This window comes from Salmo salar, chromosome ssa09, assembly GCF_905237065.1.
Source record: "Salmo salar chromosome ssa09, Ssal_v3.1, whole genome shotgun sequence".
NCBI lineage: Eukaryota > Metazoa > Chordata > Actinopteri > Salmoniformes > Salmonidae > Salmo > Salmo salar.
This window is the reverse complement of record NC_059450.1, coordinates 7,900,164-7,920,163: the sequence shown is the minus strand read 5'-3', so window position 1 is coordinate 7,920,163 and position 20,000 is coordinate 7,900,164. Positions and strand designations below refer to the sequence as shown.

The 20,000-nt window shown below is 45.0% G+C and overlaps 1 protein-coding gene across 5 annotated transcripts in view; it reads left to right on the top strand.

The window, feature by feature from the left end:
• LOC106610670 (protein quaking-A) overlaps positions 1 to 20,000 on the top strand; it is a 93,684-nt gene that overhangs the window by 49,174 nt on the left and 24,510 nt on the right. For all 5 annotated transcript variants that reach the window (XM_014210118.2, XM_014210115.2, XM_014210116.2 and 2 more), the window contains exon 4: positions 6,083 to 6,226. In XM_014210118.2, coding sequence (XP_014065593.1) covers positions 6,083 to 6,226 — 144 coding nt within the window. The remainder of the gene's footprint in view (positions 1 to 6,082; positions 6,227 to 20,000) is intronic.

The following is a 20,000-nucleotide window of genomic DNA, read 5'->3' as shown; positions in this document are numbered from 1 at the left end:
AAGCAAAGCTGGAAGCTAGATTTTTCCCTCTTCCTTGTACCATGACCTAAATGCCTTGGAGATTTGGCGGTGGTGTTTTGATTCTGAAATGTGTTGTCATGATAGAGCTCGGAGAGATGGTTCTCTGAGAGCTTAAAGACTGCTGCTGCTTTTGTCATAACATGATTTGAAGCTATAGTGTTTCATATTCCTACTGAGGCTGTATTGCGTCTGCTTTGTGAGGTTTGAGGTTAGCCTAGTCTTTGTTTGAATCGAATTGTGAACCTCAATTCATAGCCACAGAGGAAATGGTGAGCTCAGATCTGTCTACATGTAAGCACACACGACAGTAAGCTGCCATGGTGGTGTGACCCAAAGCTTTTAAGAGCCCTCCATGCTGCGCAGTGCTGTCGGAAAACGTCTCAAAAGAAGCCAGGTAATGGGGAGAGCGTGTCAGAATGGAGAGCCTTGCATTTTACTCTGACATATTCCACTCTCCCTTCTCTCAAAAAGGTAGGCGTGCGGGGGTTTTGTGCGAGGGCTGAAGACTTACATTTTGAATTGACCTATTCCATTTCCCCACTCAGCCTCGCCAGTCTAATACTGGGGCCAATTGTGCGCACTTTGAAATGGCCCTCTATTTAGCCGTGTTGAAGGCCTCTCCACGACTTGATCGTCGGTTTTTGAATAAAGCCCATTCTGATATTTCGAAGCGCACCAGCGTCTCAATTTAGCACCTCAAAGTGCTTGGTGGCCCCCTTTCGGAGAGGGGTAAATGGCTCTCTCGGACCCTTTGTTAACACACCCACATGTTTTCTTTGTTCGACAGCACTGTAGGTCTTCTTTTGGATAGGTTGGTCAGATTAACGCCCGCAACGTACGTACAGACAGTTGAAGTCGGAAGTTTACATACACTTAGGTTGGAGTCATTAACTCTCTTCAACCACTCCACAAATTTCTTGTTAACCTCTTGGGGCTAGGTGGGACGCTAGCGTGCCACCCGTGGTGCACTCCATCAACAGCAGGTGCATTTCAAGAGCGGCAAATTTGAATCCAAATAAATGTCAAAATTCAAATTTTGCAAACATACAACTATTTTACACCCTTTGAAAGATAAACATCTCCTTAATCTAACCACGTTTTACGATTTCAAAAAGGTTTTACGGCGAAAGCATAAATTTAGAGTATGTTAGGACAGTACATTTACAAGAGTTGTGTGTAATGTTTTGTCAATTCAAAGACAGGGTCACCAAAACCATAAAACCAGCTAAAATGATGCACTAACCTTTTACAATCTCCATCAGATGACACTCCTAGGACATTATGTTAGACAATGCATGCATTTTTAGTTCTATCAAGTTCATATTTATATCCAAAAACAGCGTTTTACTATGGCATTGATGTTGAGGAAATCGTTTCCCTCCAATAACCGGCAGTCAAGTCAGCGTCACAAATTAAATAATTAAAATTAGAAAACATTGGTAAAATATTATATTGTCATTTAAAGAATTATAGATTTACATCTCTTGAACGCAATCAACTTGCCAGATTTAAAAATAACCTTACTGGGAAATCACACTTTAAAATAATCTGAGCACTGCGCCCAGAAAAATACGCGTTGCGATACAGACTAGACGTCATGTTGGGGAGATCTAAAATCGAAAATACTATGTAAATAATCCATTACCTTTGATTCTCTTCATCAGATGTCACTTCCAGGTATCACAGGTCCATAACGAATGTAGTTTTGTTCAGAAAAAAAGCTCATCATTTATGTCCAAAAATCTCCGTCTTGTTAGCACATGATCTAAGCCAGCCGGACTTCTCGTCATGAACGAGGGGAAAAAATATATTTACGTTCGTTCAAACATGTCAAACGTTGTATAGCATAAATCATTAGGGCCTTTTTTAACCAGAACATGAATAATATTCAAGGTGGACGAATGCATACTCTTTTATAACGTATTGGAACGAGGGTACCCAACATGAACTCGCGCGCCAGGTGTCTAATGGGACATCATCGTTCCATGGCTCTTGTTCGGTCAGATCTCCCTCCAGAAGACTCAAAACACTTTGTAAAGGCTGGTGACATCTAGTGGAAGCAATAGGAAGTGCCAAAATATTCCTAAACCCCTGTGTTTTTCAATGGGATAGGTTTAAAGGTAATACAACACATCAGGTATCCACTTCCTGTCAGAAAATGTCTCAGGGTTTTGCCTGCCAAATGAGTTCTGTTATACTCACAGACACCATTCAAACAGTTTTAGAAACTTTAGTGTTTTCTATCCATATATAATAAGTATATGCATATTCTAGTTACTGGGTAGGATTAGTAACCAGATTAAATCGGATACATTTTTTTATCAAGACGTGCAAATGCTGCCCCCTAGCCCTAACAGGTTAACAAACTATAGTTTTGGAAAGTCTGTTAGGACATCTCCTTTGTGCCTGACACAAGTAATTTTTCCAACAATTGTTTACAGACAGATTATTTCACTTATAATTCACTGTATCACAATTCCAGTCGGTCAGAAGTTTACATACTGTAAGTTGACTGTGCCTTTAAATAGCTTGGAAAATTCCAGAAAATGATGTCATGGCTATTTTCACCTCCGGATGAAAAGCGTGCCCAAAGTAAACTGCCTGCTACTCAGGCCCAGAAGCTAGGATATGCATATAATTGGTAGATTTGGATAGAAAACACAAAAGTTTCCAAAACTGAGTATAACAGAACTGATATGGCAGACAAACCTGAGAAAAATCCGTCCAGGAAGTGGGATTTTTTTGTTTGTAGTTTTTTATTGAATGCCATTACACTATCCATTGACTTAAGACTCAAATTGCACTTCCTATGTCAACAGTCTTTAGAAATTGTTTCAGGCTTGTATTCTGACAAATTAGGGAATAAGACCACTTTGAATGAGTGGACACTGCAGTGTCCCATGTCCCAGAGGTTTTTCATGCGCGTGACCGAAAGCACGCCTTGTTTTCCTTTTATATTGACGAAGCTATTGTCCGGTTGAAATGTTATTGATTATTATGACTTAAAAACAACCTGAGGATTGACTATAAACATTGTTTGACATGTTTCTACGAACTTTACTGATACTTTTTGGATTTTTCGTCTGTTTGTTGTGACTCCCTTTGAGCCTGTGGATTACTGAACAAAACGCGCAAACGAAACTGAGGTTTTTGGATATAAAGGGGGACTTTATCGAACAAAACTAACATTTAATGAGTAACTGGGAGTCTTGTGAGTGCAACCATATGAAGATCATCAAAGGTAACTGATTAATTTTATCACTTTCTGACTTGTGTAACTCTTCTACTTGGCTGGTAACTGTTTGTAATGATTTTGTCTGCTGGGCGCTGTTCTCAGACAATCGCATGGTATGCTTTCGGCGTAAAGCCTTTTTGAAATCTGACACCGTGGTTGGATTAACAAGAAGTTAAACCGATGTATAACACTTGTATGAATTTTTATGACTATTTCTGTTTTTGAATTTGGCGCTCTGCAGTTTCACTGGATGTTGGCCAGGTGGGACGGTAGCGTCCCACACCCCCTAGAGGTTAACTTCTCTGGGCTACGTGGGACGCTAGCGTCCCATCCGCGGTACACACCATCAACAGCCAGTGAAATATCAGGGCGGCAAATTCAAAACAATCTCATAATTCAAATTTCTCAAACATACAACTATTTTACACCATTTTAAAGATACACGTCTCCTTAATCCAACCACATTGTCCCATTTTTCAAAGTCTTTACAGCGAAAGCATAAAGTTAGATTATGTTAGGACAGAGCCAAAACAAGAAAAACCACAGCCATTTTCCAAGCAGGAGAGGCGTCACAGAAATACAGCTAAAATTAAAAACTAACCTTTGACGATCTTCATCAATGACACTCCTAGGACTCAATGTTACACAATACATTTGTTCGATAAAGTTGACCTGTTAGGGCTAGGGGGCAGTATTGACACGGCCGGATAAAAAACGTACCCGATTTAATCTGGTTACTACTCCTGCCCAGTAACTAGAATATGCATATAATTATTGGCTTTGGATAGAAAACACCCTAAAGTTTCTAAAACTGTTTGAATGGTGTCTGAGTATAACAGAACTCATATGGCAGGCCAAAACCTGAGAAGATTTCAAGCAGGAAGTGGCCTGTCTGAGAAGTTGTTGTTCATCTTGGCTCTTTTTATTGAAGACTGAGGATCTTTGCTGTAACGTGACACTTCCTACGGCTCCCATAGGCTCTCAGAACCCGGGAAAAAGCTGAATGATATCGAGGCAGCCCCTGGCTGAAAAACATTAGCGCGTTTGGATAGTGGCCGGTCACAGTACTATGAGACTCGGGCTCGTGCACGAGGGGATCCCATGCTTTTATTTTCTCTCTTTGTACGTAAACACGCTTTCCCGGTCTGAATATTATCGCTTTTTTACGAGAAATGGCATAAAAATTGATTTTAAACAGCGGTTGACATGCTTCGAAGTACGGTAATGGAATATTTAGAATTTTTTTGTCACGAAATGCGTCGTGCGCGTGACCCTTATTTACACTTCCGATAGTGTCTTGAACACACGAACAAAACTCGGTGCCTCTTTGCTTGACATCATGGGAAAATCAAAAATTAGGCAAGACCTCAGGAAGAAAAAAAAAAGGTAAACCTTGGTATACAAGTTTGGTTCATCCTTGGGAGCAATTTCCAAATGCGTGACGGTACCACATTCATCTGTACAATCAATAGTATGCAAGTATAAACACCATGGGACCACGCAGCCGTCATACCGCTCAGGAAGGAGACGCGTTCTGTCTCCTAGAGATGAACATACTTTGGTGCGAAAAATGCAAATCAATCCCAGAACAACAGCAACGGACCTTGTGAAGATGCTGGAGGAAACGGGTACAGAAGTATCTATATCCACAGTAAAACGAGTCCTATATCGACATAACCTGAAAGGCCGCTCAGCAAGGAAGAAGCCACTGCTCCAATACCGCCATAAATCCAGACTACGGTTTGCAACTGCACATGGGGACAAATGTTGTACTTTTTGGAGAAATGTCCTCTTGTTTAATCAGACCAAACTGTTTTGCCATAATGACCATCGTTATGTTTGGAGGAAGAAGAGGGAGGCTTGCAAGCCAAAGAACACCATCCCAACTGTGAAGCATGGGGTTGGCAGCATCAAAGTTGTGGGGGTGCACCAGTCCCTCCTGCAGCAAAGCACATCACAAAATAAATGGCATCATGAGGGATGAAAATTGTGGATATATTGAAGCAACTTCTCAAGACATCAGTCAGGAAGTTAAAGGCTTGGTAGCAAATGGGTCTTCCAAATGGACAAGCCCAAGCATGCTTCCAAAGTTGTGGCAAAATGGCTTAAGGACAACCAAGTCAAGGTATTGGAGTGGCCATGAAAGCCCTGTCCTCAATCCTATAGAACATTTGTGGGCAGAACTGAAAAAGCGTGTGAGCAAGGAGGCCTACAAACCTGACCTAGTTACACCAGCTCTGTCAGGAGGATTGGGCCAAAATTCACCCAGTTTATTGTGGGAAGCTTGTGGAAGGCTACCCAACATGTTTAACAAGCTAAACAATTTAAAGTCAATGCTACCAAATACTTAGTACATGTAAGCTTCTGGCCCACTGGGAATGTGATGGAAAATAAAAGCTGAAATAGTTCTCTACTATTATTCTGACATTTCACGTTCCTTAAAATAAAGTGGTGATCCTAATTGATCTAAGACAGGGAATATTTACTGGGATTAAATGTCAGGAATTGTGAAAATGAGTTTAAATGTTTTTGGCTAAGGTGTATGTAAACTTCTGACTTCAACTGTACATAATCATCGGTTATTAATTTCTACAGGGATTGCTGTCACCCTTTTTTGATGTCGGCATTAAATAAAGGGCGTTGTCCTTTCACAGTTAAAGCTACATTTCTGGAAAAAAGGGCATGTCCCTGCTGCCTTTAGTGTCCCGCCTTGTCTGTTTCTTCAATGCATGCAAAATTTGTTATGTCATGTAAAACGGCAGCGCTCTAACCGAGCTTGTCACATCCACTCATGTCTCTTCTCTCCCACTTCTCTTTGTTTCACAGGAGGAGCAGAACAGAGGCAAGCCCAACTGGGAGCATCTAAACGAGGAGCTTCACGTCCTGATCACGGTGGAGGACACACAGACGCGCTCCGAGATCAAGATGAAGAGAGCCTTGGAGGAGGTCAAGAAGCTTCTGGTGCCCGCGGTGAGTAGTACTGCCGCGTGGGTTAATCAGTCGACTGACCTCCGCCCACAGTCAGTGTGTACATGATTTGAATAGGCCTCGCTTTCTCCAAAAGGGGAAAGGATGCAATATATTTTCATATGTGTATACAGTGCCTTTGGAAAGTATTCGCACCCCTTATTCTACATTTTGTTACAGCCTGACTTTATGGATTACATTTTTTTTTTTAAATCTCCACTGGCCTACAAACAATACCCCATAATGTCAAACTGGATTTTTTTTTTTTTGACAGTTTTTAATTAAAAGCTGAAATGTCTTGACAAGTGTTCAACCGCTTTGTTAATGCAAGCATAAATACGTTCAGGAGTAATGTGCTTAAGTTTCATGGACTCACTCGGTGAGCAATCAGTGTTTAACATGATTTTTGAATTACTGCCTGATATCTGTACTCTACACTTATCAGTAAGGTCGCGTAGTGAATTTAAAACACTGATTCAAAGACGAAGGAGATTTTCCAATTGCCTCAAAGAAGGGTACCTATTGGTTGGTAGATAGAAATTTGAAAGCAGACATTGAGTGTCCCTTTGAGCATGGTGAAGTTATTAATTACACTTTGGATGGTGTATCAATATGCCCAGTCACTACAAAGATACAGGCATCCTTCCTAACTCAGTCGCCGGAGCGGAAACCGCTCAGGGATTTCACCATGAGGCCAATGATGACTTTAAAACGTTATAGAATTTATTGGCTGTGATGGACCTGAGGATGGTAACTACATTGTAACTAACGGTAACCTAATTGACAGTTAGAAGACATGCATCCTGTTTGCAACAAGGCACTAAAGTAATACTGCAAAAAATGTGGCAGAGGAATTCACTTTTTGTCCTCAACACAGTGTTATGTTTGGAGAAAATGCAATACATTACTGAATACCACCGCTATCCATTTCAAACGTGGTGGTGGCTTGTAATCTTTAAGGACTAGGGAGTTTCAGGCTAAAAAATAAATAGGATGAAGCTAAGCACAGGCAAAATCTGGGAGGAAAACAGTTGTCTGCTTTCCACCAGACACTGGGAGGAGTTGAATTCACTTTTTCAGCAAGACAATAACCTAAAACACAAGGCCAAATCTACACTGGAGTTGCTTACCAAGAAGACCGTTAATGTTCCTGAGTGGCCGAGTTACACTTTTGACTTATCTATGGCAAGACCTGAAAATGGTTGTCTAGCAATGATTAACAACCAATTTGGCAGAGCAAATGTCGAACTGCAGCCCGGTTAAGACTCTGGTGAGCATGCAGATGCGCTTCCCTCGAAACGGTTTCTGACAGTTTGTGCAGAAATTCTTCCATTGTGCAAACCCACAGTTTCATCCGCTATCCGCCTGGCTGGTCTCGGACGATTCTGCAGGTGAAGAAGCTGGATGTGGAGGTCTTGTGCTGCAGTGGTTATACGTGCTCTGCGGTTGAAGTCGTTTGGACACACTACCAAATCCTCTAAAGTGGTTTATGGTAGAGAGATTAACATTAAATTCTAAGGCAACAGCTCTGGTGGATGTTCTTGCGGTTAACAATTGCACACTCCCTCAACTTGAGACGTCTGTGGCATAGTTGACACAATTGCACATTTTAGTGGCCTTTTATCTTCCCCAGCACAAGGTTCACCTGTAATGATCATGCTTTTTAATCAGCTTCTTGATATGCCACACGAGTCAGGTGGATGGATGAGCTTGGCAAAGAAATGCTCACTAGTGGGGATGTAAACAATTTTGTGTGCAAAATAAGCTGCTTTGGATTTATTTTTCACTCATGGGACAACCTTCACATGTTGCTTTTTTATATTTGTGTTCATTGTGTATATATGGTCTGTATTACAATGGGGTAGCTGCAAACATTAACTTAGAACAAACTGAGTGTCTTTATAGCCGGTTTGCCTGGATATGACAAGAACAAGTCGTGTCACTTAATCTCAAACCAGTGTTAAAAACAGACAGCAGTAAGTGACCTGTGAGTGTGCGCACCATATTTCCCTGTTCACTTCCTCCCATGTGTCCGGAGATGACCATCAGGGGGGTGGAGACTGCGTGGCCACAGTGCCTGGTTGCCTGTGGTGAACAGACCGGCCGGACAGCTGCACCTCCCGATTTCCCCCGGTCAGGAGGCGCGGTGGCTGGGGCTCTGACCCCCTGAAACAGGGCCAAGACTGAGCAGGCCTGGCCTGCTCAATCGTAATCAGGTTTATTTCAGAGGATGGACACGCCACCACGCAGGGGCCCTCTGGTGCAGTTTGATTGCACTCTCTAACAGAGCCCTGGCATCACTTGAATCGCTTCATTCCAAAATGGCAACGGCGAATAAAGCCTCGGCTCAATAACTTTCTCCCTTGTTTTGAGATTAATCCTTTATCCTCCATTTGTCACTTTCTGTTTCGAAGGGGCTTTTAAACCTCTCTCCCCGGCGTACGCCACCAGAGGACATTGCTGCGTGTGACGGCACTGACTGATATGGGTGATGCAGCATAAATCACTGTCAGCCAGAGTTTGAGGCAGATTAAACACCTGTATGCGCTGCTCACCCCTCACGTCCCCTCTGAAGTCACCGGCCGCAAAGAGCTACGCTTATAGTCTAGCTGGGTGTCACCAGAAATGTGATTTTTACATTAATGTATCCTACGTTATGCTCATGCGTAAGCGAGGAAAGTTCTAGTAGCAGGTTTTATAGCCCTTTCTGGCTTCCCAGGCTCATTGGGGTTTCCCAGGCTCATTGGGGTTTATCTCCCCACGAAGTCCCCCAGGGGCTCGCTTTCTCCTCTCTAGTGTTGTCATTGTCACTGTGGGTGGGTGGGCAGCCTTGGCTGGCAGTAAATGCCCTTTATCGTGCTAAACGTAATTGGATTAAAGCTATGGCAATCTCAATCCTGCGACTCACTTTTTAATGAACGTCAACCTCTCCACATTTGACAGTGTGAAATCGTCGTAATTAAATCGCTTGGGAGACAAATGGGGTCACTATCTTTTCGACTTCCTCTTTCAAGGAAAAGCTTTTTTGCTCCACATCAGGCCGGGCTGGGGTCCTTGTCCTGACAGAAGGATGAGACGCAGACCATAGTTGTCAGTTTGACCTTGAGCCAATAGCTATTTTAGCCTTGTCTTGTGACAGTGGCACCATTGTGCTGAAATGTATGCTAGGTTTTTTTTATGGCAGTTTTACATTTTAAATGGTATCCAAACCCCACTTCTAGTTGATTTTGTTGGCTGATATTGAAAAGGTGTTACGGGTGTATGTCTCATGTCCCGCCCCTTGTCCCTAGACCACCCCACGCGCCAGATACCTTGCCTAATGGCAAGGAGAGGGTGCTGATGGGAAGTGGCAAAGGTTCAGTGATTCTGCCTTGCGTCAGCTCCCTGGTTCTGGAAACTTTTCAACGTCCCGCAAACTCTGAGATGAGACTACAAACGATGGGAGGTGGCGCTTCATTGAGCTGCTCTTTCAAGTGTGGATTTATACCACTGATCCAGCCCCCCCTCTCCCCTCCACCCCATATTGATGCTGAAGTGCCACAGAGCCTTGCCCTCATGTCATGACTACTGGGTAGTAAGGCCCTAAACACTGCCTCCAGCATAGCCCTGCTGCACTTGCTAACCCTGCAGAGCATCAGCACTAGTCCCGTTTGCCGCCCTAGTCGAAGGCTACCTGGTTAGAATCACTGTGATCCTCCTGCCCCAGTGACCGAGGAATAGATTAATTGGCACTCTGGATGAAGGTTGGCATCAGTACCTAACAGCGGGCAGGGGATGATCAAAACAGTGTTGCCCAAAAGAGATCAGAAACAGATTCTCCATTTGCCGAGAGAACACCAAAACCCAATTTTTGCTTGATCTGAAAATGTGGTCGGGGGCTTTGTATGGAGGGTGTGATTGCAGAGGCCGAATCATGCTCTGTTCCACCTCGCCGTGCGCGCCTCCAATTTTGTAACCATGGTTGAGGGTGGGAGGTCCTGTATAAACTTCCTCCCTTGACAACAGCTGATTTCTGCAGAGGTATTACCGTAATGCTGCACGGCCAATGCAGATGTCGGATTGACACAGGGCCCACAATTCAATGCATTCTAATTGGGTTGCACTTACACAAGTTTTGGTTTTAAACGAATGCATTGTGCATAATTTATTGGCCGTGGCGTTTTCTCGCGGAGTGGTCTTTAAATATTGTCGCCCGCTGGCTGCCAACTCATGTTCAGGTTAAAGATTTATAGCAAGATGTCTGAGGTTGTATCTGCTGAGGGTTCAGAGTGCGATCGAGGGCAGGACTGCAGATGCCTCTACACTCATAGAGCGGATGTGCTAGACTTGTGCCAGCCCAGGAGGCTGACAGTTGGCTGCATGTGGATTTTCCAGCAACAAAATAACCGAGAGCCCATCAAAATCCACAAAGAAATGGTTAATTGACTGCAAAATCAGCATTTTGCAATGGCAATCTGTGTCTGGACTTGGACCCCATTTGAAAACCTGTGGTTTGAATTGGAGGGCAGTACAGGAGAATGCATGCGTTAACATTCACATTAAGCTACTGCCATGTAATGGCCTAATTTTATCAGTTTGCTTTACTTGACTGTTATATTTGTTTGCTTAATTGATGGATGGCGCTCAGCCCCCTAACGACCCTCTCCTCGCTGTGCCCTCGCTGTAAAAGACGAGAGGCTTCGCCCTCAAATCGTCTGCTCAGATGCCCGACCGTGACGATCAATTAATGTCTCTCCCGGCCCCCCATCACTCTGGCCATCTGCCTCCCACTGTAAGACCCACGCACATAATGTCCCATGGAAAATCATCTCCACAGTATGGATATTGGCAGAGGTTATTTTCTTACCTCTCAGGGACGGCAAGGATTCGTAGGCTTACACATTTTTCGGCTAAAGCTGAGCGTGTATTTCTAGACTGGCGATTTTTAGACTACAATGGTCTATTTTAGTTATCCCCACAGTTTCTGATCTTTCTTTAAGCACGGCCTTCATGTAGTTTAATACAGCCCAGGTAGGGGCGGCAGTGTCATTTTCCTGTTTTTGTGTGTTCAGAATTGGCCACGACTGTCAGTGTGGCGATCGCCCACCTGAAGATGGTCCCCGGGCTTTTTGAATATTGCTTGAGTCTAAGCTGCGACTACGGCCAAAACCCTGTGTCGATTACTTTGGTGCAACTGACAACCCGCTTGGTTAATCTCCGGTAGTAACGATGGCTGTGGGAGCCGAGTCTAAACGACTTCTTGCTAATTGAATCCAGGAGCCCATGTTGGTTTGAATATTCCAGAGACCAAGATGGAGGGAGAGAATAGGTAGCTTCTCAGATTTGTTCCAGCACAGTAATTAGCTTTTCATATCTGTTAACCTGATACCTTGCAGGAGTCTTCTGTCCTCTGTGCCATCAACCCCATAATACAGTACAAACCAACACCCCTTCCCCTTAGCCACTCGCAAATAGCAGTGGTGGTGTTTACTGTGTTGGTTGACAGGCAGCTCATTTAGATCTATTGTAGATCCTCTTTTACTGGGAAGGAAGGGGTGGCAGATGGAAGCCAAGGTGACACTGTGGCACAGGCGGCTGGTTGAGTGATTGACAGAGCTGTCCGCTGGACATTGTTATGGGTCTAATTAATCCTCATTGGCTCCCCGAACCGCTGGCGTCTATTTGAAGGGCTTCTCTTAGATGCGCTTAGCACACTACAGATAATTTTCCCAGAAAGGAATGCATTTGCTAGTATGTCATTTATTATATACCTCAAAGCCGGTGCTACTGTAGGCAACCCTCGCTGCCCTACCTACTTGTATGGTATTAAGAGAGAAATGTGCTACACTTGTTAGCACATTGCACTGCATTGTTTAGTGTCTTTGAGCTTGAAGGAGCGTCTGGGATAGTCATTTGCATCTGCATTTGCATTTTAGTTTATTTGTCTGTTTGTTGTGAGGACCCTTGTCCTCGGGCATTTGAGAACTCCTAACCCTCTCGTGCTTTTTCATTGAAGTTGTGACTTGGGAGCTCAGGGAAGTTCAATCCATTGCGTAGGCGCGGTTAGCTGCCATCATTGTTAGAGCCTCGTTGTTTTGTTTCAATTCTGCCGCTGCTTGGAGGCACAAGTTTTAAGAGTCAGCCGGCTGCACTCTCTCCCCTGTCCTCCTGGATCCTCTGGAAAACCATGAAACGCCAGGAAAGGAGGGGTGGAGGAGAGGGAGACAATGCACTGCGCCCCCACAAAGCTTGCGGCGTCGCTCCCTGAACAAAGTGACTGTATTAGCAACTTGAACAGAGCAGCCCCAACCTTATTCTACATTTGCTTCATGGCAGTGACTGTCTTTTCGCTGTTTTTTTTTTCTTTTTCTCTCTGTCCCCCTCTTTGTTGGTCTTTTGGCCTTGTACATTATTTCAGCCTGAGATTTGTAACAGATATATTTGTCAGATTCTTATTTTATTGTTAACTGCTATCTTCAGACACCATGTTGTCTTGAATGATGGCACGCTTCTGCCGTTTCTCTCACAGTAGGAGACTCAGAATTGCACACTCGCACTAGCTCCAGACTGCAGTGCCAGATTTGAGACCTCCCTCTCGCTTAGTCTGCCTTCAGTCTTTCCACTGAGGAAAAAATCGGGGACATGTTGCTTGGGTGACAGATGGTCCGTAATGTACGCCAGGCGTTGTGGTCAGCGGGTTGTCGTGTGCCACGTCCGCCAAGTTCTCGCCTCCAGCAGCTCGGCCAGGAACACGCGGCACAGGTCGGGCCTAGTGGAGCCTGTTCACGGCCAGCCCCGTTCTCCGTGTTCGAATAAACACCTTTTCTTCCTACTAGTGCATAATTGTTCGCACCTCCCCATTAGCCATTGTATGACAAATGAGTATCAAATGCCATCTGGCTGTTTCCAACCTACGGTACCACTCCTATTAATGTTTACTTGCATATAAGACTGTCTTTTGGGTAAAATAAAAATAATTCCCTGCCTTGTATGGGATGTAGCCCTCAAGGACATGGCGGCTGGCATTCATGCGGTACGCACAGTCTTGTGGTGTTTATTTGTGTGTGTTTGGAACTATAATGGTTCGAGAAGGCCCAGTAATGTACCTGCCTGGCCTCTCCTGGTAACTGGCTGGAGCACAGGTCAAAACCACCTCAGTTTTAGAGCGGCGTGTCACTCCAACTCAGACTCAAACCACTGCCTCAGGGCTTGGAGAAAGAGGATCATGGGAAACGAGAGCGTTCTAGTTCCCTAGCCTGTAAGCCCCCCACCCTCCACTCAGTGGTTGATGACACGATATTCGCCTGACTGAAGGAAGCAGCAAAATGCGTTTCCTCCAGGTCTGCCCATGGCAACATCTTGTATCTAGGGACACAGTGTAGCTGTCTCAATTGGGGCTTAACGCTCTATCGCTGAGTAGATTTTCATACCTTCCACCCTGGCTCTTAATATCATTATCAAGGTAATTACGTGTTTGGTTTGGATAGAATGAACCTTGAGTCCTGGGAGGTTACTCAGAAACCAGTTAAAACCTGGTTGGTTAGACCTCCAATTCCAGTCGCCCTCTTCCCTTCCACCCGCTCCACCCGTTGACCTCTGCTTTAGAACGCAAAGGCTCCGCTGCTCTTGGTTGTCTCTTGGCAGTGTGTTTAAGTGAGTTTGAATGTGGCGGCTTCAAACGGGCTGTGACTGGACAGAGCTGCCCTGGGGAAGGGCCTGCCCTTTCTTCCACTGTCCTGCTGGTTCCAGCAGTTTCTTGCACCCTGCTCACTAGTCCTAGTTAGCAATTTGAGACTCACCGTGCCACACTTGGCATCTTGAGATTAAGCTCATTCCAATAAGTGGCTGTTTGAAGTATGAAACATCCTCATTAATTAACTCTAGCCGCCAGGGTAATGGGAATGGATTGTTTTCCATTTTACCAGAGGAAACCGCTGGCCCCTTTTGACAAGTCTGCCAATATCAATGACTGTGGATCTGATAGTTTCTTGAGTAACGTGCAGGATTAATGGTAAACAGTGGTCAATCACATCAGGTGAGAGTTGTTACCCTTTAAATCTCTCATTTCCCCAGTGGGCTCTGCCATTTCTCCCCAGCAGCTGTTCAACTCTCACTCTGTGCCCATCCTTATTACAGAGATTTCTGGCACTGCAGCCCTAAAGCAAACTAAAAAGGAAATAACAATTGAAAGGGCCTATTTCTCTGGACTAGATGCTAATCCGTTGCTTGCTGGCAGAGACTTCAAACGCATGATGGACGCCGGCTCAAGGCCCCTGTTTGGCGTCTCTTCACACCAGCAGAGAGCGAGAGAGCAGAGTGAAAAATGCATTCCCCGATTAGCCAGGGATTCTGTTCGCACTTTACCTGGCCCTCTGCTTCCATGCACTGGGATTGGTAGATGGCAGGGAAGAGGGACAAACGGTGTTGATAATCTCTTTGCTTAGCACGAATGTGCATCATTTATCACAACAGAATAGACACAACCTCCCTTCTGTAGGTCTAAATCAGTGGTCACCAACCTTTAAAAAAAATTCAAGATCAGTACTGCTCAGCCTATGCAACTTTAACCTGATAAAAACAAAACTGTAGCAATGAGTTTTGTGCAGTAGGCTATAGTCCCAATACATTACTACTGCATATTGGCTTTGTTTGAATTGCCCTGCCAATTTCAAGCAAAGTTTTTAGATTTAAACTAGACCATATGATCACACTGATATTACATCAGTTATATTACTTGAGGCACAGTTAAGTGAGCAAACATTTAAATCATTTTATTTTACTGGGTTGATGGTGCCTGCATCTAATGGTCAGCGGATTGAGTGGCAGACTGTGAATCTGCCTCAACATCCCGCCGCTCTCCCTTTCCTCCGCTGACACTGACCAAAAAGGGACAGTCTTCCAGCTGATTTCGTAACTCTAGTCGCACCCCATTATTTCTGCCTCGTGCACAAATTCAGTGAAATATTCCTCTATTAAAAATGACCCAAGCTGCTAAATCTTAACACCAGCCTATCAATACACTTTCTTTCTTATTTATTACAGGTGCAGTGCTGGTTGTAGCGTGAGTGGAAGAACGTGCATTTTATGGCTTAAGTGTTGAATAAAACATGAACTCATAAAAACAGCAGCTCTCTGCTGTATTTTAAGTCTCTAGTCATTGTTTTAAAAGTTGATATCTCAGTATCAATTTTGCTGTAGCTTGCTTTTTACCCCTGATATGTTACTGCAGATACGGTAATCTATGCCATCCGATTGGCCAGTGGTAGGCCTATAGTGCACTTGATTTGCTCTCCGGGCCCACCGGGAAGTCAGTTTGTACCTTCACACACATGAAATGGTTCAAAATGGGAACACTTCGCCTACCCGGCGCGCAGGGCAGCTGAATCTGGTGCACCTAGCACCAACAGCACGAGACAGTTGGTCTAAACCAAAATAGTGGAGTAGCATATGGTGCGCTCATTTCTCTCCTTTCTCTAAAATTTGCACATGTATTTTTTTATTTTACAACCTTAATTAGGATTGCCTCCAAGTGGATCATAGAGGAAAATATATATTCCCGTGCCGCTCCGTTTTATCACGTTAGCTAGGGTGCCAGGATAACATTTTTACAATGTCGATGCATAATTTATAATGACAGACTTCTCTTTGTTTGTTTACTGTGCTTTGGTTTTAATGGCACTCATCTTGGCTGGCGAACATGCCTGCTCGTTCACTCAATGTTCCATCACTCTCTTGGGTTTAAAAAGCCTGCCTTTCACCACTGTATCCCCCATTAAAGTACCTTGTCTCTGTGGCCCAGACACTTCAGCTTTCAGTTCATCACACCTTTATCACACGAGGCCATAGACGATTTGTATGAGCCCTTTTATCGGTTAGGGTTAAATTTGATTTCCATATGGAACTTAGCCTAACCTTTCTCTAACCTTATTGGAGCATGGATAACATTACTAACGCTATGCAACTTGTTTCATATCGCAAGAAACATATTTGGATTCACACAGCCATGCCATCTCCATAGACAAACATTGACAGAATGGCCTGAGTGAAGAGCTGCAACTTTCAATCTGTGAGAAGAGGCCACCTTTCCAAGTCAGTTTTTGTAACATTTCTGCCCTGCTCGATCGGCCCCGGTCAACTGTAAGTGCTATTATTGTGGAGCGTAAATCTCTAGAAGCAACAACGGCTCAACCGCGACGTGATAGGCCACAGAAGCTCAGAACGTCATCGCCAAGTATTGAAGCACGTAGCTCATAAAAATCGTCTGTCCTCGGTTGCTACCGAGTTCAAACTGCCTCTGAGAGCAACGTCAGCACAAAAACTGTTTGTCGGCAACTTCATGAAGTGGGATTCCATGGCTGAGCAGCCACACAAAAGCCTTAGATCACCATGCGCTATGCCAAGCGTCAGCTGGAGTGTTTAAAGCTCTCCCCATTGGACTGGAGCAGTGGAAATGCGTTCTCTGGAGTGATAAATTGCGCTTCACCATCTGGCAGTCCGACAGACTAATCTGGGTTTGGAGGATGCCAGAACACTACCTGCCCCAGCCTGTACAGTTTGCTGGAGGAGGGAATAATGTTCAGGGGCTGATATATATGGTTCGTTCTAGTCCCCTTTAGTACCAGTGAAGGGAAATCTTAACGCCACAGCATAAAATTACATTCTAGATTCTGTGCTTCCAACTTTGGCAACAGTTTGGGGAAGACCAGTTTATGCATGACAATGCCCTCGTGCACAAAGCGAGGTCCATACAGAAATGGTTTGAGATCGGTGTGGAAGAACTTGACTGGCATCTACAGAGCCCTGACCTCAACCCCATCGAACACCTTTGGGATGAATTGGAACACCGACTGTGGGCCAGGCCTAATCGCCCAACATCATTGCCCAACATCATTGCCCGACCTCGCTAATTCTCTTGTGGCTGAATGTAAGCAAGTCCTCGCAGCAATGTTCCAACATCTAATGGAAAGCCTTCCCAGATGAGTAGAGGCTGTTATAGCAGCAAAGGTGGGACCAACTCCATATTAATGCCCATGATTTTGGAATGAGATCAACAAGCAGGATTTTACATACTTTTGGTCATGTGTCTTGACCCAGACATTTGCATATGGTGAGGTCATAGGGTTCATCGCCTCAGTTCCATACCCTACTGACTCTGCCTGCACTGGTCCCATAAGTGCAGCTGTCCTGATTAGCTCTCACAGGGGGCAAACGGGTGACCTTGACCATGAGAGGCCTTCCTGTGGGGCAACAGCTCTGCCTTGGCCAGGCTCCCCACTTCCCCAGGCTGCACCCCCCTGTTCCCAGTGTCTCAGGCACTGAAGGCATGTGGTGACAGTTCTGGGGCTGACAGCCACATTTTCCCCGAGGTATCCGGAGAGGGCTTGTTCTAGTCAGCAGCTAAGTCTATTTTTTTTTTGATAGAGTAGTGTTGTCTTAATTTTTTTCTTCAGTTATTCCGATCATAGCTAAATTGGAAATGTACACTGCATTGTTTGACGCAGTCCAGATTAATTCTGATTTTTTGAAAATAGATCTGATGCGTCAGTTCTGAGCATAACCCGTTTTTCTACCCGTATCAGTGTTGGGATGGTTCCTTCTCTTACTGGAGATTTTCTAAACTGCAGACAGAAGGTGTTTGAGGAGCCGCTGGTATTTACATGATTGAGCCGGGAATCTGAGACATTTATGCAATGGAAGAGACAGAGCAGCCTTCATTTCCACCCTCCCCGCTGTTCCCGCATTGTTGGGATTCTGGTCACGAACTCTGCGAGAGTGAAAGGGAGGGAGGAAAAGAATGCAACGTTGGGGAAAGATTCATATCGCAATAATGTGGCTTTGCAGTGTCTTTCATGTGAGTGTTCCACCAACCTGCTAAAACTGAGGGATGGGGAGTGCAGTGAAAAGGCAGCTCGGTAGTCAATTAGGCGTGAGGCGGTGCTGCCGCCGAGCCAACTGGAAAGGCTTGAAAGGGACTGAAAGGCTCAGTCCCCAGTCAGGCTCACTCCCTAGTCTGATGGAAACGGTGTAAAAATCAAACTGCAACTTTGAAAAGTTAGCGTGCACCCGCCCAATTTGTCTACAGGTCACCAACCGTAGCCTTTGCATTTAGGTCAAGTGAGAAGTTTGGTCCCACACGAACCGCATTGACCTAAAAAAATAAGGCTTTCATAATCAATCTGATTGCATACCACGTCTTTTGGTAGGTTGCAGAGTTTGGCGTGTTCCCCCGTCTCCTAGAGGCATTCATCCATCGTGGTTCTCCAGAATGTGGCCCCTGCGGTCTTCTGGCCAATCACCCTCTGTTTGAAGGTCCCCCTAATCCTTTTAGTTGGAGAAGTAGGAGAGGATGGCGTGTGAAGCTGCTGTTTGTGCTGCTGCTGCCGGCTACAGTATTTCTCTCCCCCCCCCTTCACACAGACACACACTGGGGTGTGAGTGGTAATTATCCGTTCACACGGCTCTGGCCCGGCCTGGGGACTGCTAGGGCCAGGCTCAGGCAGCTGGGGGATGCCATCAGACCTGGCTCAACAGAGAAAGGGGGAGATCGAACTTCTTTCATCTCTGTCCCAGTGTTTAAGTAGGGAAAATGGGAATGTGTCTAGCTCAGCGTTTGGAGGCCCCCGAGCCACCTTTTTTTAAATTCAGCCACCATACGTGACGCCTCACTTTGCCAGCTGACGCTTCACAACCACTTCAACCCCATGTAGCTTCCCAGCTCAGTCCCTCTCATCCTCCCCTTCAGTCTCGCTCTCTCTCCCCCTCTTTCACAGCGATGCCTGGTAATGCATCCCGTTGCGCTGCCCATTTGAAATTTTGGCTTGGTATTGCGACTGCGTAATAAATTCTGCAAATGCCGCTCCTCGGGGGTAATAAACCAAGTGTTCCGCTTCCCGTTGTCTTATAAGCTTGTTTTACACAATCTATTTTTGTCTGAGTGAATCTTAGCATTTCAGGAGGAGAATCCAGTGTAAACATTAGCATCAGCCATTGAAACAGTGACTGAGGTAATGTTCAATACATTGACTCGCAGCCTTCCCCCTTGTCCTTGACTGCTGAGGGATCCCTGCCTCGAGGTTCGTTCCTGGGTCATTCCTTTGATGGGGGGATTTTGCCTGGCAACCAGCCTCCCTGCTGAACCGTGTGCTACCAGCTGATCCCCTTCGGCTCATGGTCGAGGCTCAGCTCAACAGATCAAACAGTTGCTGATGTCTTTTCCACCCTTGTCATGTGACCACTGTTCACCCTGATCCACCATCAAACTGCTCCCCCACTGAAGCATCGCATCTTCCCCCAGTCCAGAGGGCAGAAGCCTGTTGAGGGCTCTGATCGGCTTTGACTCAATCTCGGAATCTGATGCAAATCCGACATTATTTAAACCTCCCCAAATCAGCCTTGGCCAAATCCCTTCAAGATAGTCCGGGCTCGATTGGACAGCATTAAAGGATCACAGGGACAGAACAATACAACGTCTGTTAATGGGAAGAGCGAGAGAATCATACTCGGCCAGCTGTCTCAAGGGGGTTTACAGCATGTTTTGCCAGTGAAAACTGTAGATCGCTTTAATGTTCGCTCTGTTCTTGTTTTTTCAATACATCCTGCTGTTAGACAGTAATCTTGTTTCTCAAGGCTAGCACAGGCAAATACACAATGTATACATTCAATTGCCCCTTATTAAATCTGTTTTCCTAATTTTTTGTTTTGTTTATACGTTCCCTTTTAGTTAACGCATGCTGTATACTCGGATGTAGCCAAACTAGTTTCCTATCCAGTGTGTACTTTAATGGTACTCACATTGGGA